The following is a 23,148-nucleotide window of genomic DNA, read 5'->3' as shown; positions in this document are numbered from 1 at the left end:
AAAAGATGCTACTTCCACTTGAGTAATATTATTTTGACTCTTACTCTCTAATTGTGTGTCAGTCGCCCTGGGCTCGTACAGCAACAGCGCCCTCTGCCGTCCTTTATCCGCACAGGTTTGTTCTCTGCATTATCGACCTGAGCAGTTCCAGTGAGTCAGCGTTGAGTGAAAGGCGTTACTGCTACTTCAATGATTATTAATAAGATTTTAACTTTACCCGCTTTTGTAACGTAGGCTTATAATTTTAAACATTTATTTATTATTTTGAATTTAATAATGGATCAATTCCGCGGGCTATTTGACAAATTGGACCAAAACAACGATGGCTACATTTCCAAAGGAGAGCTGCACAATGAAATGAGAAAGCATGGGATACTATCTGCAGATGGCAAAGTGCAGGTAGAATTATACTACTTATCAAAGCCTGCATTTAATATCTCTTTATATAGCCTATGCAATATCTATGCATGTTTTTTTTTGCAGAATATTATTGATTCCTATGACCAAAACCAAGATGGCCTATTAGATTACAAAGAATTCCTCAGTTATATGATGGATAGAGAGAAGAAATGGAAAATTCACTTTCAAGATTTGGATAGGGACAAGTGCGGTAAGTCTAGCAACACAGTTATCTATTTTAACTGTTGCATTATTTGAGCAGAGGTTTGTGAAAATGGTGCTCAAGTAAGAGTAGTGTTTCTAAGTTCAAAGTATCATTGATCAAGTAGAAGTACAAAGTAGTGGTCCAAGAAATTACTCAAGTAAGTGTAAAAAAAAATATTTGGGAAACAATTACTCAGGTAAGATTATCTGTGTGGACATAACATCTGATTTATAATTGAAGTAAAGGTAATTTGAAGGACAAAACATTAAATAATAGACTATGTCTGGTCTTATTCAAAGGATTGACACAAAAACTAGACAAACTAAATCATATCTGAAGGAGCGATGCAAGAAGCAGAAATGTTCAAATCATTTCATATTGTCACTTGTAAACTTACTCACAGTGGGAAGACTAACCCAAACCTTTACTCAAGTAAGAGTACTGTTACTTCAATAAAAATATTACTCAAGTAGCTCAAGTAGCAATAAAAGTATGCTGCTAGAATAGTACTCTGAAAAGTACAATTTCTTTCAGAAGATATTCAAGTAATAGCAGCTGAGTAAATGTAAGTTTACTCAGAGGTGAGTTTTACCCACCTCTGCATTTTAATTGTGGCATCAATTGAGTGTCCGCGACAGATTTTATTGGCATATTTCCCTGAGTAGTGATTGTAAACCTACTTTTCAAGGTGACTCTACATTGTCAGCTGGTGTTTACAGTAATCAGTTACCTTTGGCCCCATGAAGTAGTGAACCATGTGATATTCATGTGTGTAACCTAAGTAGAGTTGGCAAAGGGATCAATACCCAGATACTCATCAGTACTAAAACTATCACGCTAGATACTCATTGGTATTGAGATCGAGTTTGAAATTTTAGTACAAGGACTACACTAAATCTAAAATCATAATGTGGAATTTCAGATGTGATAGTAGCTACAATTATTTAGTAGTTAGTAGTATTATGGTAAGTGCTATTACTACCATTAAAAGTTCTACTACTACCAGCCATTTGTAATACCATTTATATTCTTTTGCATGCCCTGTCTGGGATTGTTCATAGTTTAGATGTGGTTTAGCCTTGTTTTGCACCATGGTTTATCTTGGTTTAGTCCGTTGTGAGTTCTGGTTTAGTCCTGATGAAGTCTTGTTTAGTCCTGGTTTAGATCTAGTTTACACATGGCTACATGTGTGCAAAAACTACTATCAGTCTACCACTGGCACATGGGTCTTTTATTGCCACTGATACTACTGCTAACAATGTTCTTGCTACTATTGTCTACTACCATCAATACTACTACTACTACTACTACTACTCCTATTACTACTACTACTGCAACTACTTATATTACTACTACTTCTACTACTACTCCTATTACCAATACTTCTGATAATTGTGTCTTCTCTGATTAGGGGTGATTGACCAGGAGGACATTATCAGTCTGTTTAAGGAGTTGGGAGTGGTCATAACCAAGACGAATGCAAAGCGAATCATACAAATGTAAGGTGCTCTCTGTCTAATGTACTGGAAATACATTGTATCTTTTTAGATTGCTTACAACCTAAATGTTCTAAATTAAAATATTTATCTGAATTAACTCTAATTGAAGGGACTTAGACAGAAATAAGCAGAGGTGGGTAGAGCAGCTAAACACTGTACTGAAGTAAGAGTGACATTACTTCAAAATAATATTACTCAAGTAAAAGTAGTGGTCCAAGAAATTACTCAAGTAAGAGTAAAAAAGTATATGGGGAATCTAATAATGAAGTAAATGTCAGTATGTAACATCTGATTTATAATTTGAAGATAATGTAATGTGAAGGACAACACATTAAATGACTATCACACTATCAGTGTGCATCCCTCTAATGAAACTACTGCACATCGCATCAAGTTTTTCAAATTGTTATGCATAGTTTTTTAAATCTTGTTTTTGTATATTTATGAAGAATTGTCCTGTAAGAGCATGGATGTCGTAGGCGTGTGGGCGGAGCATTGCACAGAATGTTATAGCTAATTGCAAGGAGGGTTCGAGTAGTGCAGGAAAGAGATAGCTAAAATACTCAGACATGCATTGATGACATATAAAACTTCTTCAGGCATGTTTTTGATGAGGGAATAACAAAATTAATTTTGCTTAGTACCCCTTCTTAAATATTGGTAATTATTTTTGCTTTGTTGAATTCATATCACATGTTTGTACTTCACATCAGGATGGACAAAGACAACTCTCTGACCGTGGACTGGAGTGAGTTCTTACATCATGTGATTATTAACCCTGTGGAGAACATTGGAGAGCTGGTGTCATCATGGAAACATAATGTGGTACTTTTGTCCAATTTTTAAAATGCACTACGTCAATCAGAGACACCAAATACAACCTTAAAAAATATTTGGCTTTCTACGTACCATAATTTAAAGTCAACCAGTTTGTTATAAACAGTAGTGGAAAAAGTACTGCGAATTTGTACTCAACTAAAAGTACAGTTACATGCCTAACAATGTACTAAATTACAAGTAATGCTGCGAAATTGTACCAAAGTAAAAGTAAAAAGTACACATGAAAAATACTATTCAGAATACTAATTATAGTTACTTTTAAACACAATTGTACAAGCATTTTAGAGCACACTTTTATACAAACCTTGATCAATCAAAAAGTGTGTGTACAACTAGTAGTAGTTTTAAACTGCAATCTGGATATCCTCTGAGTTTTGGCCAATCAGAACAGGCAAGGCTGTGTGTTTGTCAGTTTAGAAAGTAGCAGAGACAGACATGGATTGCACACATTTGGGACTTGTACAGTACTTAGTAACTATTTACAATTGCATGGCTACAGTTACACTCAATTACAAGTACAAGTAAAAAAATCAACTCTAAAAAGTACAACTACCCAAAAAATCCATGCAGTTACAGGCATGTGATTATTTGTAATTTAATATAATTTGTTACCTTAGTCCACCCCTGGTTATAACAGCAATCATGTTTCAATAGATTATCATATCCAGACATAGAATCGAAATAAATGTAAACTAATTTGGCCAAAAATGAATAGAAAATCCCCATGCCTCTCGCAAACGAATGAACTTATGGTATGGTCTTTACACTGTACCTCTGTGCTGTAGGTGTTTGACGTGGGGGAGAGTCGAGCGATGCCGTTAGAGTTTTCAGAGGAGCCTGGAGTCTGGAGTAGGTTTGTTCTGTCGGCCGGTTTAGCAGACGCTGTGTCCAGGACTGTGACTGCTCCTATAGATCGGCTGAAGACTCAACTACAGGTCAAATGCAATTTTAATATCATTTTGAAACCGTTTAGCCCTCTCTTTTGCTCCATCTGACCTTTTTCTCTGGATCTTCTGCATTCTCTGCTCCATCTGACCCTCTCCCCTGCATCCTCTGCTCCATCTGACCCTCTACTCTGCATCCTCTGCTCCATCTGACCCTCTCCCCTGCATCCTCTGCTCCATCTGACCCTCTACTCTGCATCCTCTGCTCCATCTGACCCTCTCTTCTGCATCCTTTGCTACATCTGACCCTCTCCCCTGCATCCTCTGCTTCGTATGACCCTCTCTTTTTCCAAGTTGCCAATTAGTTGTAACCTAGCCAAAACCAACGGCAATTTACTAGATCAAGAGTAGTTCATTGAGATTTCAGAGGTTCAGCCACTAACCATAAGGTCGGAGGTTCAATTCCCACAACTAAAATCTCATACTATGATTGTGTCCTTGTGCAAGACACTAATCTACTCCTCATCTGTGTGAATGTGTTGATGTTATGGCAAAATATGAGGAGGAGGAGTTTATTAATTCTAACTTTTCCTGTTGTCTTTAGGTCCATGGTTCTAAGGCGTTTTCTCAGGGCTTCCAGGAGCTCAGATCTGGAGGTGTACGCTCGATGTGGCAAGGAAATGCTGTCAATGTTTTAAAAGGAACGCCTCAGTCCACTCTGCAGTGTCTAATCTATGCACAGGTGAGATACAACAAGACTCACTTATACAATATTCATGCTCAGACTCCTGTTACTAATGGAATAGTACATTCAGTGTAATCTTCTCACAGGGCTCAGCTGTAGAGCGTTTTTTTTTTTTTTCTTGTTAGGATCGATCCCGATTTTCAATTTGAGTAAAAAAAAAAAAAAATTTTAATCTAAAAACAGGTAGACTTTTAAAATAAACACCATCTGAAATGCTTTACACTACTGTGACATTTTATACAAAGAAAGAAAATGACTGCTGTAGACTTGTATGGATCAAAGGGGGGGGTATTATACTTATGGGGTAATAACGCCAACATATTTAGATCACACTCTTACCTTTTATTGTTTTGAAAGTGTTAACATGTTTTATAAGTTTCACTTTTGTTTTTGATCCAGAGTCCCCTTCCCTTTTGCTCACTCCGCCTTCAGAGCGCTATCACATTACAATTGGCGTGCATTCTACTAATTAAACTACTACACATTACATCAGGTTTGTCAGGTTGTAGTGTATTGTTTTGTATATGGCTTTTGTATACTTATGAGAGCATGGTTGCCATAGGCTTGTGGAATGAGCTTTGGATAGGATTGTACAGCTAACCATAAAGAGGGTTTGAATAGGGGCCGGGAGTGATTGTATGTTTTGCTGAGGAATAACATTATAACATGGTAGAATCCTCCAAAAAGTTGATTTTGCATAATACCCCCTCTTCATAAAGCCCAAAGCTGATCATTGACTATTGGACTAGTTAGATCATTATTCCATCTAAATTTGATTACAATTCAATTTGTACCATCTGCTCCTCTCCTTTGCTCAATCATCCTCTTTACATAGTCCCGCCAGAGTCACTTGTCCTATCCTCTCTTCATTGTTGTTGTTAATTTGTTTGCTTGTTGTTTTTAGATGAAGGCATACACTCAGGACCAGTGTCAGGACAGTCTGACGGTGCAGCACAGGTTTGCTTTGGGGTGTGTCTCTGGAGCTGTGGCTCACGCGGTCTTCTACCCTCTCGAGGTATCAGGTCGGCTATTCAAAATTACCTCCCTTCATTTACAAACTATACACATTCCACACAGAGGAAGTATTTTATAATAATATTCTGGTCTTATATTGCATGTGACCGTGGCTGCATACTAAAAAAGTCACATTCACAGGACAGAAATGAAGCTTTCCTGAATGGCTTTAGAATGATCTTGAGCTGTATCAGAACAGACTACATAGACTAGTATATGCATTATGAACAATTAATTGTGCTGTATATGATATATTTAAAGTGAAATGGTAATTATATACAATGTCATGCATTATTATTGGTACCTCTGGCAGAAGAGGGCAAAAGAGACTAACAAAAATACCAGTTAAAAACATGATTATTTTATATAATATACACAGATGTTTTTTAGTACTCAGTTACATTTACTTTTTGAAGAAACTGTACTTTTCTACAGCACTCTTACTCCTTGAATAATATGTTGTGCATATTATGCAGTGTAACAGTACTCTTCCCACTTTGAGTAAAGTACTCTTACGTGAGTACAATTTTTGGCAACTCTACCCACCTCTGAATATATAAAATATGCCAAAGTACTAGTTGTGAAAGATTGCTGCTTTATTATGTGTAATTGACAGAAAAAATATTATTATTATTATTAAATTATTAACATTTCAGAACATATATTTACATACTATTCTCTGTCTTTGAATCTCAGGTGCTGAAGGTGCGTCTGAACCTGCTCCAGCCTGGCACATATAAAGGAGTTGTGTCCTATGCCCGCTCCATCTACACACATGAGTCTTTGTTGTCGTTTTACAGAGGGTTTAAGCCTAGCATCCTCTGTATGATCCCCTATGCTGGTGTGGAGTGCGCTGTTCACCAGGTCAGTTACATAAATGTAACTTTAAAGTGCATATGACACGGTTTATGGTTTTCATGTTTTTCTAATTATAACTTGATTTGATGGGATAGTACGTCTGATAAATATGTATCATAGTTTTACATCAGTTACATGTCAGAAGAAAAGTACAAAAATACAGGAAGTTGTGGTGACTTCTAAAACAGAATCCCTCTACCTATGTCAGGAACACAGAAAATTCCATCCAAAATGCAGAGATAATTTAAGCACAATGAAGGCATTTTCTGGCAGATTAAACCTTCATTGAACAGAAATGTTGTAATTTATTTTCATTAGTGCAATCAAGACTATTGTGCAATTTAGAGAAGTTTTGACTGTTGTTAACATTACCTCTATGTATCCCATATATGCTGCCTGTGTTCAACCAGTAAGTAAAATTATAACATTCAAAAAAAAAAAAAAAAGACAAAAAGTAACCTGTCATATGCACTTTATGTTGACTTGTTATCATAAATACTAATTGTTGATAGTTTCCGTCATTTTTTCCACCTGTTTGCAGTCAATAATGAACTGGGCGAAGAGTAACCCAACATACAACAGCGAGTCTCAGCTATTTTTCTTCAGTTTTGTCGCCTTTGCCTCCGGACAAATGACCAGTTATCCATTAGCTGTGATACGGACTCACCAACAAGCAGAAGGTGGGTTTCCAACTGCATTATAAGCAGCCTTAGAAAACAAGAAAATACTGACCTAATCTGAAGAATCTCAATACTAACCACAACTAACCACTACATCTACAATAAACCAGACTGAACCAGGACTAAACCAGGACTAAACCAGGATTAAACCAGGACTAAACCAGGACAAAACCAGGACAAGACCAGGACTAAACCAGGACTAAACCAGGACTAACTCAGGACTAACTCAGGACTAAAGCAGAAGTAGCCCAGGACAAAACCAGAACTAACCCAAGACTAAACTAGGATTAAACCACAACTAAAACATCAGGTCTAAAGCACCTTTGATTGACATCAGAATCAGAATCAGAATCAGAATCACTTTTATTGATCCCCGAAGGGAAATTCTCTTAGTTAACAGATGCCACAACCACAGGATAGAATTAAGAATAAAAATAAAAAGTCAAAAGTCAAGTCATTTAAATAAGAATAACATGAACAAGAGCTTTATTTTTTCTGCATTTAATGAATCTGAACATTTGGACAGTGGTCCAAATATGTGTGATTGATGAATGTATATTGTATTTGAATATTATATTTGAAAAAAATCTTTTATTTCTTGTTTTGCAGCTTTCTGGCCATCATCGCATCGGTCTACTGGAGTACTAAATGGCCTTATAGGAATTTATGAGAGAAATGGATTCAGGGGTTTTTATAATGGAATGGGAGCCAGCTTTGTACGAGCTATACCTTGTGCTTCTATTAACTATTTATTAATTCGAAGATTTGAGACTATGTTTTCCCTAGAATCATAAAATATATAAAAATGTATCCTTATGTACACGTATTTTGTGAAAAGAGATGAATTAATGACAGACTTACCAACAGATGAATGTATAAATAGGCTAGGTTACATTTTCACAGTTTACACTTGATGATGATATGGCAGTTTGGTTGAGCCAGTTACAGCGGTGTTTATTAATGCAATAATTTGACTGTGAAAGGAGGAAAAAGAAAAAGGTATTATAGTTATTATATAATACTGTAATTATGCAGCTAAGCTACAAGGCTTACACTTTTGTATTACTCTTCACCATATGGGAAATTACTTGCAACATTGATCCTTGATTGTAACAACATATAGAAAAATACTGAAATAGTGTTGTCACAATACTAAAAACCTCAGTTTTGATACAAAGGAATAAACTCACTACTTAACATTGATTCTGATACCACGATCAGACAATAGAATGTCATTTTCAGCATCAAATCATAGTACTTTTTTATATTACCATGTGGTTTTATATCTATGTAATCCCTCAGTTGTCCAGGTATGTTCCATAGCGGTCCATAGGCGTATACTAGTCTATGTAGTTCTATACTTGTTCAAGATCATTCTAAAGCTATTCAGGAATGGTTCATTTCTGTCCTGTGAATGTGACTTTTTTTTAGTATCGATACTTGTTTAAATTACTATCTAGTTTTGATGCTAGTTTTAGTATAATTTAGTATCTGATGTTTGATACTTTTGACAACCCTGTACTGAAGTGTATTGGAAAAAACTAAGTAAGTTTAAGTATGCTTTTCAAATTACATACAAACTCAATCAACCATAAAAACATAACATTGTCATTTTGAGATGTAATGTATCATAGGCCTAATTAGTTACTCTAAGCAGGAGGTGATCATAGGGTTACCTGGACGGCTGGTTCTGTACATAAGGTTAGATGGATCCCAAAAGATTGTGAGATGAAAGACCCAAACTTATTTTAGGCCTACAATTTTAAATATTGTTATCCCCACCCACTATTAATACAAGTTGGTTTAGGGAAGTGGGCGGGTATGGAGGGTAGGTGAAAACCAAAATTTCTCTGAGTACCTAAGCCTCATCTCTAAGGCTAAATACAAAGTGAGTAAATTGTGTCATTTTAATATGGAGTGATTGGCTGCTCTTTTGGCTACATAGCTCGCACACTGAGCACTTTTTTGAAACTTCTTTGTTTTATGAGTCCATTCTTACCATCACATCATAGGATTTTAACCAACTAAGATGTGCAGAATGAATAGTATAATGGACAGAAGAAAGGGACTGTTGGACCAACCGAAACATCAGAGCAGCATAGGAAGAGTGAAAAAGAGTTAATCTCCTTGGACTATCCTAGCACTGGATCGATCTATCTATCTGTCTGTCTATCCATCCATCCATCTGTCTAACTATCTGTGACTAAAAGCTCTTAAAAGTTGAATATGCCGTCTTTAAACACCTGGCTATAATTATTCATGTCTTCTCTCCCCCACAACACCGTATTTATTTTACCCCTCTATTATAATGAAAATCTACTAAAGTGGGGTCATTTGTGTCCATTGTTTTGGGCCATGTTCTTAATTCTCGCGAGAGTTTGTGTGAATGCCGCGTGAAATCCGCCATCTTGTCCCTCCGCGCTGGAGCAGAGCAGAGCAGTTATGGCCGACTACAGCAGCGTGGCTCCACCGTCCTCTAACGCCGCTGGAGGAATGAACGACGCTTTCCAAGACGCACTTCAGCGAGCACGACAGGTAAAGACAAACAATAAATAAATAATACACAATAAATCGGATAAAATAACGAAAGTTGCGTGGAGAGTTGCTAGCTTACGCGCTTTGGGTTTTCCACGCTGCGGCATCACATCTGGGCGAGCTAAAGCTAAAATGATGACTAATGTCTTTATAAAACTGAAAACCTGGCGAGTAGCGATAACGAAGTGCTCATTAAAGCGTTCAAAATGATACATAGTTGGTTGATCGTTTGGAAATTAACTGGATCATTTATTGCAACGCGGGACTAACCGGAGTAAAGCGGTTCTTTGTTGGCTCCAGACTTCCGGACAGAAAAGTAGGCCGCTTACCGAACAAGCTAAACCCTTTTAGAAATGCTAATCAAGTCACTTTTAATGCTTTTTACTTTATCTCAAACGCCTCATGTTTTCTGGATTAAATTAACGAATGTAAACAGACAATCAGACAATTCTACTAAGTATACTTTAGCCAACTTTAGAAATTTCACAACCAATTGAAAGAAGCATTTGACAAACTAGGCATATGCTTTGGCAATATTTTAAATCATTTTGACTAAACAGAACTATAAATAATATAATAGTATGGATATAACAACTCAATGTGCAAAACTAACGGTGTAAATTGATTATGTTCTAGTAAATGAGCAATTGGCTAGTTTGGAAAAAATCTAAGGTGTAACTGAATGGTTTGCTTCCATATTTGTCGTTCTTTCCATAGATTGTTGGTTTTGGACAAGTAGATACAAGCAAGCAGGCAAGTAATCAACAGAAATTTCGGTTTAGTTCTTAAAAGTTCATTGCTTATTTATAAATCAAAATGATAATTTCCAACATTTTTATACAATCTACTGTCAAAAATATTGAAAGACAGATACTAAAACTAATATTAAAACTGGATATTCATTTGAGCAAGTATCTATGCTTTAAAAAAAAAAAAAAAATCACATTAAGAGGACAACAGTTTGTCATTTTGAGCTTGATAAGATCTCAAGGTAACATACTGAAAGTATAATTTGTGTATGAAACTTACATTATACTACTAAAAAGGACCACGCCCTATCTCTCAGGACCTAAAAGGTATTGAGTCAGTCCTTGGTATCGAAATTGAGTTGAGATATTAGCATTGTGACAACACTAAATAAAATATTAAAGCCACATTTTTAAACATAGGACAAAATAATTAATTTGAGAATCACTATCTGAAATGAGAAATGAATTACACATTTGTTCATTCTCTTGTGTTTTTCTTTCAGATTGCAGCAAAGATTGGTGGAGATGGAGTAGCGGGAGGCCCCACGAGTGACTTTGGTTACGGAGGGCAGAAAAGGCCCCTGGAGGACGCTGGTGGGTATTTTCCAATGCCTATCCTCAATGCCGGTCAGTGGCTCAAATCGCTTCAATCCTGCTAGTTTAACCTGCCTGCATAGATTTAACCCATCTTTTCATCAACTGTTAATTACAAATCATCATATTGCATACTTAATTTCTATTTCATGCATGTACTCTGATGCATGTGTTTTGAATCATTTCTACCATTAGTAATCATTTATAAATTACATAAATAGGTCTACAAGCTTTACTAACAGGTGTGTATTGCCTTTCAGGTGTCTCAATTAATGGCAGTAATTTAAATAGTATGTTTTTAAAAGTTGATTATCTCAAATAAATAACAAGACAAATGTTTTGGCTTGTCAAGATTTCAGGTTCACTAATCAGAGTGCATTATTTAAATTATCAGTTCAGTTTCTTTTACAAAACTGTGCTATTGCCAAGCCTTAATATTACAGTACAAAGAGGTTGTTACCACACTTAAACTACATTCTTATTACCTTTACAGCTTTGCTTGGCATTCAGGAATTGCTGCGTAAACCAATGAGTAACTTATTAAGTGCTTACTTGTATTTGTGGTGTTGTGTTTTTCACAGACCAACCAGAGACAAAGAAAGTGGCAACTAATGACGGTAAGTAAGCTATTGGTGAAATGGCTGGATAAATAAATTTTACTTAAGGAGGTGAAGCATTGTAACTTATATTATTTTTTCAGCTTTTGCAGCCATGGCAGCAATGGGTGGCCCTGGAAGGTTGGTGTTGAGTTTAGTTTGTTGCATTTCCTTTTATTGAGAAAATTGGGTTCTTGTCCGAAGCAATGTTAAGTCGATGCATTTCTGGCTTTATATCTGTGTAAACCCGCAGTCGTCCAGATATGTTCCATAGTGATCCATGGATGTATACTAGTCTGTGATCTTGTACTTGTTCTGATACAGCTCATGATCATTCTTAAGCTCCTCAGGAATGGTTAATTTTTGTCCTGTGAATGTGACTTTAGTATCTATACTTGCTCAAGTGCGTAACAAGTTTTGATACTAGTTTTAGTATTGTTTTGTGTCTGATTTTCGATACATTAGTTTTCCAATTATTTGGCCTTTTCTGTGACACTGAAAACCATCAAAACTAAATCTAACTCTTATTCAAATATTTATTTTAAATTTACCCTGTAAATTAAGTATTGGCCATGTCCTGTTTTAACTAAACCATTGTTGTTTCTTCCTTCAGGGCAACAAATGAAGAAATTAAAGTTCCAGATGGGATGGTTGGCTTCAGTAAGTTTGCGCCTAATTAATGCATTTTATTTTGAAAGTTTATATTCATAACTAACGTACTTTCTCGTGTAGTTATTGGAAGAGGAGGAGAACAGATTTCAAGGATACAGCAAGAGTCCGGTTGTAAAATACAGATAGCTCCTGGTAGGTGATCATTGGTTACTAATGTTTTGTATTGTACATTTCCTTTCATTTAAATTGTGTTTTTGTACATTTTATAGACAGTGGGGGAATGCCAGAAAGGTCGGTGACGTTAACAGGCTCCCCAGACTCCATCCAGTAAGTAACAAACCTACCTTTTTTATATATATACATGCATTATTGCTGGCTTTCAGATGACACAACATTCCATAGGCCAATAATACTTAATACAGATAGGGACAGCTAAAATGAATATTGAAGTACAGGTTTTTGTTGCAAGTCAGTGAGTTCTAAGTTCTAGTCAATGATAGAAATGATCAGGTTCAACATTTATTAATTTACCCCTTAGATTTTCTTATTTCTTATGGTTGAAGTACTTGACCCACTTGGCAGAAATGGCAGCCATTTTGCACATTCAAACAATTTGCCCTGGGACAGCTATGACCACAAATATGCTTGTTCATAAGTCACATAATCAAATATATTTCAGATTATTTTTTTTTTAAACTGCAGATACAAAAACATGTAGCCAAATTCAGTATTTACTTAATCAAATCCCAATAATCCCACCTTTCATATAGGCATGAAGAGAGGAATGAGTGTCTTGCTAAACTGTACCCAGGCTTTAACTACCAACCTTCCACCTCTGCCAAACATCTCTATTTACTCATTTTTATTTGATAAGAGCCATGCATATTAAATTGTTAGCAATTGTAACTGTAGTGTAAATATGACGGGTGTCTGTTTTGTTACTCGCCTGGGGACCTCTACAAAACATTGCAAAAACACATTGAACAGTAAAGGGTGTTGTTTTGCAGTACAGTTGTACATAAATTAACAAATGGCTGAGTGTTAACCCACCTTTTTTCATCTTTCAGAGCAGCTAAACGTTTGTTACAAGAGATAGTAGAAAAGGGTCGTCCCACTCCGTCCTTTCATCATAACGATGGAGGTCCAGGCATGTCCGTGCAGGAGATAATGGTCCCTGCGTCAAAAGCTGGGCTTGTGATCGGAAAAGGAGGGGAGACCATCAAGAGCTTGCAGGTTAGTAATTGGGGATTTTCAGTGGTCGGCTGGAGTCTAGTCAAAAATGAGAAAGCTAAAACAACTATTTTGATGAAGTTGTGGCATAACACATGTTGATGAACATGTTTCACACTGCACATGGGCTTATTTCTAAATTACTGATGATGTAAAGCACATGTAAACTCCAGAGGTGGGGTCGGGAAATTTTCATGGGGGGCATTTTACAGTGAATGCAGGGCAAACACTAAATACTAATGATTTTTTTTTTTTTGTAGGAGAGAGCTGGAGTCAAAATGGTCATGATCCAAGATGGTCCCCAGAACACGGGTGCAGACAAACCGCTAAGGATTTCGGGAGATCCTTTTAAAGTTCAGGTAAATGTGCAGTCCAGGCAAGTGTGCAGTCCAGGCAAGCTGTACTACAAGAATCATGACTTATTCTTATAAAAGTCTTTGTGGACTAGATGCAAATTCCTAGTAGAAATTGTCACACGTTTAACTGGTAAGAAAATTTGTATTCACTCTAAATTGTGAGCTGCAGAGTTGGAGAAAACCTTTCCCTCACTATCTCAAAATAATATAGCAGAAAAAGGTCTATGATGATAATTCATGCACCACGCTGAAGGCCTGATGGATAACGCCAACCACAATCTAATCTGAGACCTGCCTCTATCTCCCTGTATTGATACTACATTGCAGTATAGTCTCTCTACTACTGCACACATATTTTGAGTCACTGGTTTGCTACCTCTGGGTAGCAATGCTTTAATTTCCTATATTCTGCAAAATTAACTTATGTGAGCTTTAAGATATGTTATAATGCTATTATCTCATCAAAAACATAATCAGAATGGTTTTGTTTTCATTCACACATGTTCCACCTTGTGATGTCATCAATTGGTAGTTTTCAAGTTGACTTCTACCGTTTGCCCTGGAATTTCTAATCTCTACTGAGCAAAAATTATCAAAATGATTCTAGTGAAGGTGTTTGAAGTTTAAAAACACAGTTGAGCGCTTCCTGCTTGATCGTTACAAGGAGGAACACAGTGTTTTCTGTTTGAGGAAAGAACTCGGCCTAAATACGCAGGGTACAGTTATGTTTTCGATGAGGAAATATAACCGCTCAGTAAGCAGAATAATAAAGGCCCTTATAAGTTGCAAAATGTGATTGTGTTTTAAATGTTTTAATGGAGATTTTCGTTACCATTTGCAGCAAGCCAAAGAGATGGTGATGGAGCTGATCAGAGACCAGGGCTTCAGGGAGCAGAGGGGAGAATATGGCTCTCGGGGTGGAGGAGGAGGTGGAGGAGGAGGAGACAGTTTAGATGTAAGTATTTTGGACAATTATATTTTAATAAATAAAAGGTACTTTTTTCCCTAAGTGTTGATGATTCTATAGGTCCCTGTCCCACGGTTTGCAGTTGGAATAGTTATTGGCAGAAATGGAGAAATGATCAAGAAAATTCAAAACGACACAGGAGTTAGGATCCAGTTTAAACCAGGTTAGTGTCAACACTACAATACTATCTATTGCACCATATTGATAAGAGATTTCCACTCTTTATCAACAGTAAATGTTGATAAAGAGTGGCCTATACATTCATTTAGTTCTTTATCAGAACTAAATGTATGTATAGGCAAGCAAATGTTGTTGAACAAATGATTAGCACATTAAGTTAAAATTTGACTAAGATTTAAGATGACAAGTAGCCAGTTTTCTAGCATTACTCAATATGTATGGGCACCATAAAACCATGTGCCCAAGGCTAGCCTGAGTGATGGCAAATGAATGATCACCAAACTTCTTAGATCTGGAGACAACTAGTGAAGTATGTTCAGAGGAGCACAGAGTTCTTGTGGTGGACTGTGCCAGCCTGAGCCAGTGGAGACAGAAGGACAGGGGTGATATGTGATTGCTTTCTAGTGTTGGAGAGGAGGCAAGCTGTCGTGTTTTGGACCACTTGGAGTCTGTGGAGGAGAGATTGGTTGAGTCCAGCATAGAGTACTTTGCAGTAGTTAAAAAGGCTTTACCTTGGCAAGGAGTCACTGCTTGAAGAAACTCACTTTAATGACAGTGCTGATCGGTTTCTCACATTTAAGACCAGACTTTAATAGGACACCCTGGCAAAACCATTGAACAAGGTTAGAGTGCTGTTGTTGCAAATTGATTTTCATGTTTGTTCACTCAGGCTCAGACTCAGGTGTAGTAGCAGGATACCAGGGCATTAACTAATTATTTAGTAGTGAAGATGCCGGTCAAGTGCAATTTAAACTAATTATGAAGCATGTTATAAAACAATATGGTTCTCGTTGTACCTTTAGCACTTGACTTTGAATACTTGGTCTATGATGATAATTCATGCACCACGCTGAAGACTGATGGATAACCCCAACCACAATTCAGTCTGAGACCTTTCTAGTACTCCCAACACAATACTCTTTCATTACTACTGTACAGGCTATATTTTAATTATTCATATTGCCACTTCCCTTTTTAACCAGACGATGGCAGCACTCCCGACAGAATAGCACAGATCATGGGCCCACCTGACGCGGCCCAACATGCGGCAGAGATCATTTCAGACCTGCTCCGGAGTGTCCAGACGGGAGGACCACCGGGACACGGGGGCAGGGGCAGAGGGAGGGGGCAGGGCAACTGGAACATGGGCCCCCCCGGAGGACTGCAAGAGTTCAGCTTCACGGTCCCGACCATGAAGACCGGACTCATTATTGGGAAAGGTGAGTGGATACAGTGGGCTGGATAATTTTAAAGTGACTCTGACGGGTTAGTCTTACTCATCTGTCACAAAAGTTTGTTTTACATCATTCAACAAACTAGACTAAGCTGTTCAGTAAAATCTTGAAGTTTATAATTTTACTTCCTGGTTGGACACGAGTAGCACTAGAGATCGTCCAATATGGGTATTTTCATGACCAGAACAATGGCCAATAAGATCTGCTGATATGTATGTAGGGCCAATTGACCCCCCCCCAAATTATATGTATCTCATTTAATTGTGCAAACCAATATGAATGCAACAAATACAATTCTCTATGCACTTGAATGTTCAATTATAGTTAAATGTCTTCCTTTTAACCATGTGGTCAACCGGCATATCAGCCTATGTTGGAAATTGTCATCGGCCACTATGCAGATGTATATCAGTCTGTCTCTACATGTGACTTAGACATGGGTCTGTAATAAGAACTCGACATTCCCCCTCTGACCCTATGCAAGATCAACTAGTGGCTGCTCCATAGGTACTGCAGCTCCCAGGACCTCGGGGCCCAGAAGCACATTGTCTCATAGAGCACAATGCATTTTTTGGGAATTAAAACTGCCTGCGTTTAGCTGACAGGTCATCGACAACTTTCACAAAGGTCCAATTTTGTAGGGATTCTTAGTTTTCACAACATGAACTTTAAAAAACATAGTAATTCTTAAAGATAGCTTTGTCAAATTTAGCCTAGCTACTTGGAACAGGCCATTGAAAACAACACAATGCCATCTTTGGTTCATCTTGAATATCTTATTGTACTTCCATGCAGGTGACTTTTATAGTTAATTACATAACTGCACTTTAAGGGAAATGCTTCAGTAAAAAAGTCTATGATGATAATTCATGTACCATGCTGAACACTGATGGATAATCCACAAACACAATAAACCACAATCTAATCTGAGACCTGAGCTATTTTAAGGTTCCTATACATTTTGTACAATCTAAGGGGAAAAATGAATGGGAAATGTACTTGTGCAACAAAGTCACTGAGCTCCATTGAATAAAAAAAAGTTTAAAATGAGAAATTAAATAATTTAAAATATGTTTTGTTGTCTTTTATCAAATTGCACTATATCAAAGATGAAGAGCACAAGTTCTTTGTCTTGGTCCTGACTCTTAAACCACCTCAGCACCTGTTCGGGTCTATGCTAGATGTAATCCACTCTGACCTTATTGGTAATTCTTTTTCTGTGTAGGTGGAGAGACGATCAAAGGCATCAGCCAACAGTCCGGAGCCAGACTGGAGCTGCAGAGAAACCCGCCCCCAAACTCCGACCCCAACGTCAAATTATTCACCATCCGAGGATCGCCGCAACAGATCGACTATGCCCGGCAACTCGTCGAGGAGAAGATTGGGGTACCAATTTGTCATTACTTTTACTACAGGATTAATCCAATCACATTGAAAAGGTTAAATTATGTATTTGTAAGGTTGTCGAATGTATCCAATCAGATACTAGATACTAATTTCAGCAGGTGTTGGTTTAAAAAAAAAAAGCCACATGCACAGAATGGAAATGAACCTTTCTTGACTAGCTTTAGACTGCCTAAACTAGTATACACCCATGGACCACTATGGAACATACCTGAACGACTGAGGGATTACACAGATATAAGACAGCATACTAATATACAAAACATAATACAATTCTTTTATAACATATGTAAGGTCAAGAAACATAAAATGCAATAAATGGCAAATTGAAACGCCTTTAGTAGTTATTTGAGCTTAAATCCTATTGCACTACAAAAAGTAAACATTTCTTCATTGATATAATTATTCCTGCCGCTGTACATGTATGAATATTTACCATGTGTCAATACTGCAATTCATATTTACATCTTTAACTTGGTCTATGATGAGAACTCATGCACCACGCTGAAGACTGATGGATAAACCCAACCACAATCTACTCTGAGACCAAAGAACTGTTCTCCTATTGTTGTTGAACTATATATCAAGATTCAGTCACTAATCTGCCTCATGGGCTTTTTTCCAGGGTCCAGTAAACCCGATGGGAGGCCCCCCTGGTCCCCATGGCCCCCCAGGACCTCCCGGCCCCCCCGGAGCACCCATGGGACCATACAACCCTGGACCATACAACCAGGGACCGCCTGGACCTCAGTGAGTACTGCACTGCAACAAGGAACTATAATGTTGTGACTTTAGTTATTTTAGGTTTCAAGATTAAATTGATCAGATTCAAATAATCAAATGCCATATAATGTTTTATGCCTGCAAGATTTGTCACATCGAAATTGCAATTTTAATCTCAAGTGGCAAATTGTGGAGGAAATTATGGTACTGCAGCTTTTGCAAACAACACTACTCTGCTTAAAAACTGCTAACTGTAGCTCAGATCTGAAAAACCTGGGCTGATGTGTGTTTCTTAGATTAGATTTGCGATTTATGATTTAATAATATGATTCTGTTCAAAGTTCACATTGTAAACGTGTCCAGAAGAATTGACAAAAAGACTGAAACTAATTCATTTGCAATCCAATTGCAGTTTGTCTATCGTTCAGCCCTAATCTCTTCTTCCCCCCTCAGTGGTCCTCCTGGCGCTCCGTACCAGCCTCAGGGATGGGGCAATGGTTACCCACACTGGCAGCAGGGGCAGCCTGATCCAAGTAAGTTCATCGCTCTGTGGTCATCCTGGGTTCCTTGTACCTTAGTTGCATTTATATCTAATTTTATTGGGAACTAGGAGTAGGCTATAATGCCTTTTTTTTTGTTTTGCATCTTTTACAACCATCTTCAGACTTCATTGTAATGATGCATCAGGAATGTGTTAAAATGTGCTTTTCAAGTGTTTTGGGTTAAGTGAAAGTGTAGAATCAAACTTGAATACACCACAAAATTAACCACTAAAGGCCAGAAACTTCACTTTAAAACATAACCATCTTGTGAGTTTACCCTAGATGGCTTTGGTTTTTTGAGGTCATTTTGGTAACGTTAATTGAATGATGTACCTGATTTTCTAATTTTGCGTATCTCCAAAATTGTGTTTATCTTTCCCCCCCCCCCCCCCCCACTTATAACCTTCTTTGCGTCCTGTCACAGATAAAGCAGCAGCTGATGCCAATGCTGCAGCTTGGGCGGCGTATTACGCTCAGTATGGACAGCAACCTCAGGCCCCGCCCACCTCCGGAGCTCCAGGCACCTCCCAAACCAACGGCCAAGGTATCACCTCTCTGCACCATACAGACAGCCTCATGTAGCAGAGTAACATCAGGGAGGCATTAGACTAGCATAGATCTGTATATGGGTTAGCTTCATGGAAATTAGATTGGGCTTTTTGGCAGTTTTTGGGGTATTTTTCCGTCACGGCTGCAGATGAAGACTTTGAAGAGGAGGAGGAGGAGGAGGAGGAAGAGGACAAGGACAAGGTGAAGCAGTGACTAATGACAAGTGTTTTTTAACAGGTGACCCTCAGGGCGCAGCTCAGGGCGGACAGACAGATTACACCAAGGCCTGGGAGGAATATTACAAGAAAATGGGTATATCCTGTAGTTTTAATGTCTTTGTATTAACACACAGCAGTCTCAACAGCCCCTGGCGCCACCTGCTGTTTAACTAAACAAACAAGACACATGGGGTTTAACACAACCAAAGTTAGCTTAGGAAAAGAATACTTGTCTGAATTGACTTCCTCCAAAAAATGAGCTCAAACGCTGAACTGCTGTTGAGTGCAATTGTAAATAATCCAAATTTATGTTTTGTGTCATACTGTACTTGTTAATGTTGAATGTTTAGGTAAATACAATTTTGTTGTTTGAAGCTAAGGCACTTATTTTTGTCTCAGGTCAGCAGAGTCAGCCACCACAGGACTACACAAAGGCCTGGGAGGAATACTATAAGAAACAAGGTTTGTATTCAAAGCACCTGTTAAGTAGATCTATTGTATAAGCAGCTGTCTGCATATCTGCATCAAATGGAAATAATTATATTGTGAAAAAAAACTTACCTTATGCATTCCGAGAATCGTAATTAAGTGAGAAATAACTTGAACTGGAATACTACAGTTTAAAATGAGCTTTCTGGTTTTCATGTTTTAAGACTGTAATTTTCAGTTACAGTGCTTTTAACTGTAGCCTTCATAGATAATTTTACAACAGTACATGTACTATTGTGTAAGGGAGGCTGTATTCCCTTAGCACCCTCTGCTGTAGAGGAGCTGCACACTCAGCCGCCCAAAATAAAATGAAGGTTTCTGACTTGCCACACTGAGTGCACTGTGGTGGGTTCGTTCCCCTTCTCACATTAAACATTAGGATCTCCACTCTGACCTTAATGGAAACCAAACGTAAAGAACACGAAGTGCTCACAATAAAGCTGCCTTCCTCATTGACACTAGTGGCACCGTAGGTTATAATGGCTCATTACAAAGATGTTTTGAATTCAGCATCATTTTAATGCAAATTTCTGAATCAAAAGAACTACATATTACTGACTTTGCCTATTGTTCATGAGCCTTCTATATTATGCCATGGATTTAACGCGTCACAACCAAATGTATAGTACAGGGGTGCCCAAACGTGGCCTTCCGGGGGGGGTCTAATTTTGTTCGCGAGGCAGCTATGAGATTGTAAGACTCTATGATTCAGTTTCCTATTGAAAAGACTGTCAGGAGATGGGAATGTGACCAACACTGTCTATTTCCTAAATATTTAAAGTCAATTTGATCATCCATTCATAAAAAAACATTTCTTCTGCAAAATTGTCATTAGGTTCAGCTGCATTTTGGCCCACCAAGGGAAAAACTTTGGGCACCCCCGGCATAGTGGAATGTGCATCCTTACTGTGGAAAAACCTGTCTTTTATTTTGTCTGGAGGAGACTTTTCTCCTGCTTGTTTCCATGGAAATGTTTTTTTGACTATAAATTTCCACACTATGGACAATTTTCCATAGAAATAGAAAAGGTTTATGCCAAAATATTAACTTTAACGTTCTACTTCTATGAAGTCATGCAGGTTATGTGCCATCTCCAGAAAGTTACATACTGCAGCTTTTAAGGTAGCAGTCCTCTTTATTATCCCTTCTCTTGGTTCCTCAGGTCAGGCAGCCCCTCAGGCAGCTGCAGCTGCTGCCCCCGCCGCTGCCCCCAGTGGCCAGCCCGACTACAGCGCGGCGTGGGCAGAGTACTACCGACAACAGGCTGCGTACTACGGTACAGGCAACCCCCAAGCTCCACAAGCTCCCCAGGTACCTCCATCACACACCTGACCACGCCCTCTGACTCCAATGCCCATGCCCCCTTTACCCAGCATGTATCACAACCCCCTCATTGTACCATAACCTCTTTCTCCGCAGGTTTTTACAGGTCGACGGTGACCATCTTCAAAACTAACCCTTTATTTGTCCCTAAACAGGGTTTATAATTTGGGAGTCGCTCTGTTTCTGCTGTTAACATGCCATGTATTTTTTTTTCTATGTATTTCCTCTGCACAGGGCCAGTAATGTGAAGTGGACATAAGTGCATATTTGCTTCAATGTGTCGAAACAAAATCCTATGTGATTGTTTGTTGTGGATGCTGACGACTTGATGAAGATCTTAACTTGGTCCTTGGTTTATTTAACAGAGGTGAACCAGCCAACGTCCTTTATATAGTCCTATATTTTTTGTTTTTGCTTTTTTCTCCTTGTAAATCCTTTGTTTTTAGTGGGGTAAAACTATTATACATTTAAGGTCATTCCAGCTTGTATCAAATGTTTGTAGTCATTTCTTACCATGTAAAAATCATCTCAGTTTTAAAATACCTGTTGTTTTTTTGCAATAAAACAAAACTAAAACCTGTGTCGGTAAGTTACATCTGAAACATTCACGGTTAAACAGCATTTATGTATTTTGATTTGAAATGGGGAAGTTATTAAATATTTAAAGTGTACTGTCCTGTCTCTCCAACTGTCTATAAAACTATTTAAAATGGTTCACTCTTACAAATTGGTATTGCTGACATGTCTTGATATTAGCATTAGAAGCTAGTAGTATATGACTGCATTTCCTACATATGACTACATGTGGCTTTCCTAATACTGTCATTGCTTGGTTACTGCAAATTGAGGGCTGTTTTTGCATTGTAAGACTTCTCCTCCACAGCGCAGTGTAGACAAAAGCGGTAAGCAAGTTTTTTCCTGAAAGTTGTCGATCAAAATGTTGAATCGTAGTTGCTATATATATTTTTGCTGTTTTCCTCTTTGCAGGACAGTGAGGTAAAAGTACCACTGTATCCAATGCATTGAACTTTTTGTCTCTTGCCCTGACTTCATTTGTTCTGACAAATGTGTTCTAAATATTTGAAATTTGCCAAAGTCGTATTTTTTGCTTTTCCGATTGTTAGTTCTGTCCAATACAAGGCTCGTATAGATCTGTAGGGCCGTTGGGGCAGTCTTCATCCGAGTTGAGCGCTCCTATTGAGTAAGTACACCACTGTGTATATGTATATTGAAAGATACCTGCCTTTTCCAATGCTTTACAATTTGCAAAAGTATATATTTTTGTCAAATTGCTATGTCCCTTTGTCCTGGGTAAGTATGACGTCCAGGATTGGCTTTAGTTGTGTCAAAATTGTTGAACTTTTGAACTGTTTCTTGGCCTTCTCTCTGAAAACATGCCCATATGTTGCTTAGTATTAGTATTATGAAGCTTGAATTGATTTTGAATGTTGGTGGAAATTGTTCCAAGCTGAAATGTTTTGCCGTTGAATTTAAAATGTTTTTGCAAAGTTGAACTGCCTCTTAACCCCAAGTATAGCATGCATAGGTATATATTCACATATGTTGTTAGCATTTGAGTGGATCTCAAGCCCAAATGAATTTTTCCACAACTGAAATGTTCTGAAAAGTACTGCTTTTAGGTTGTTGGTATCTTTTGAATCTGTCATGTTGATTGATGGCATCCAGTTGATTTTTGCAGTTTCCATCCCAGATCCTTGCCTC

General features: G+C 37.8%; 2 protein-coding genes across 5 annotated transcripts; both read left to right on the top strand.

Moving 5' to 3' along the window:
- Positions 1–276: 276 nt before the first annotated feature.
- slc25a24l (solute carrier family 25 member 24, like) lies at positions 277–7,918 on the top strand. Its single transcript, XM_033982055.2, has 10 exons — positions 277–399; positions 484–610; positions 2,016–2,103; positions 2,817–2,928; positions 3,729–3,878; positions 4,432–4,569; positions 5,477–5,587; positions 6,283–6,450; positions 6,986–7,124; positions 7,734–7,918. The coding sequence occupies exons 1-10, from the start codon at positions 277–279 to the stop codon at positions 7,916–7,918; spliced, it is 1,341 nt and encodes a 446-aa protein (XP_033837946.1).
- A 1,603-nt stretch (positions 7,919–9,521) lies between these two features.
- Positions 9,522–22,006, top strand: fubp1 (far upstream element (FUSE) binding protein 1). 4 transcript variants are annotated; one of them, XM_055228241.1, is made up of 20 exons: positions 9,522–9,659; positions 10,912–11,002; positions 11,584–11,619; positions 11,703–11,739; positions 12,212–12,258; positions 12,331–12,402; positions 12,480–12,537; positions 13,278–13,443; positions 13,701–13,799; positions 14,638–14,751; positions 14,824–14,926; positions 15,927–16,163; positions 17,404–17,564; positions 18,208–18,332; positions 18,759–18,838; positions 19,272–19,391; positions 19,634–19,708; positions 20,014–20,076; positions 21,266–21,414; positions 21,661–22,006. In XM_055228241.1, exons 1-20 carry the CDS (start codon positions 9,567–9,569, stop codon positions 21,667–21,669), a joined length of 1,935 nt encoding a protein of 644 aa, XP_055084216.1. In that variant the 5' UTR covers positions 9,522–9,566; the 3' UTR covers positions 21,670–22,006. The 4 variants fall into 4 exon arrangements, with proteins under 4 accessions (XP_055084216.1, XP_033837940.1, XP_033837941.1 ...); XM_033982049.2 differs by having other exon boundaries at positions 10,912–11,035; XM_033982050.2 differs by lacking the exon at positions 19,634–19,708 and having other exon boundaries at positions 10,912–11,035.
- Positions 22,007–23,148: the final 1,142 nt, after the last annotated feature.

Source organism: Periophthalmus magnuspinnatus, chromosome 17, assembly GCF_009829125.3.
Source record: "Periophthalmus magnuspinnatus isolate fPerMag1 chromosome 17, fPerMag1.2.pri, whole genome shotgun sequence".
Classification (NCBI taxonomy): Eukaryota; Metazoa; Chordata; class Actinopteri; order Gobiiformes; family Gobiidae; genus Periophthalmus; species Periophthalmus magnuspinnatus.
This window is presented reverse-complemented; position numbering and strand designations above follow the sequence as displayed.

Excerpts from the sequence above, each read along its gene's own strand:
- slc25a24l (XM_033982055.2), top strand. The coding sequence starts at position 277 with ATGGATCAATTCCGCGGGCTATTTGACAAATTGGACCAAAACAACGAT. Across the intron at positions 611-2,015 it reads TTTGGATAGGGACAAGTGCG|GGGTGATTGACCAGGAGGAC; the intron begins GTAAGTCTAGCA and ends TTCTCTGATTAG. Across the intron at positions 6,451-6,985 it reads TGGAGTGCGCTGTTCACCAG|TCAATAATGAACTGGGCGAA; the intron begins GTCAGTTACATA and ends ACCTGTTTGCAG.
- fubp1 (XM_033982049.2), top strand. The coding sequence starts at position 9,567 with ATGGCCGACTACAGCAGCGTGGCTCCACCGTCCTCTAACGCCGCTGGA. Across the intron at positions 12,538-13,277 it reads GGCTCCCCAGACTCCATCCA|AGCAGCTAAACGTTTGTTAC; the intron begins GTAAGTAACAAA and ends TTCATCTTTCAG. Across the intron at positions 19,392-19,633 it reads CTCCCAAACCAACGGCCAAG|GTGACCCTCAGGGCGCAGCT; the intron begins GTATCACCTCTC and ends GTTTTTTAACAG.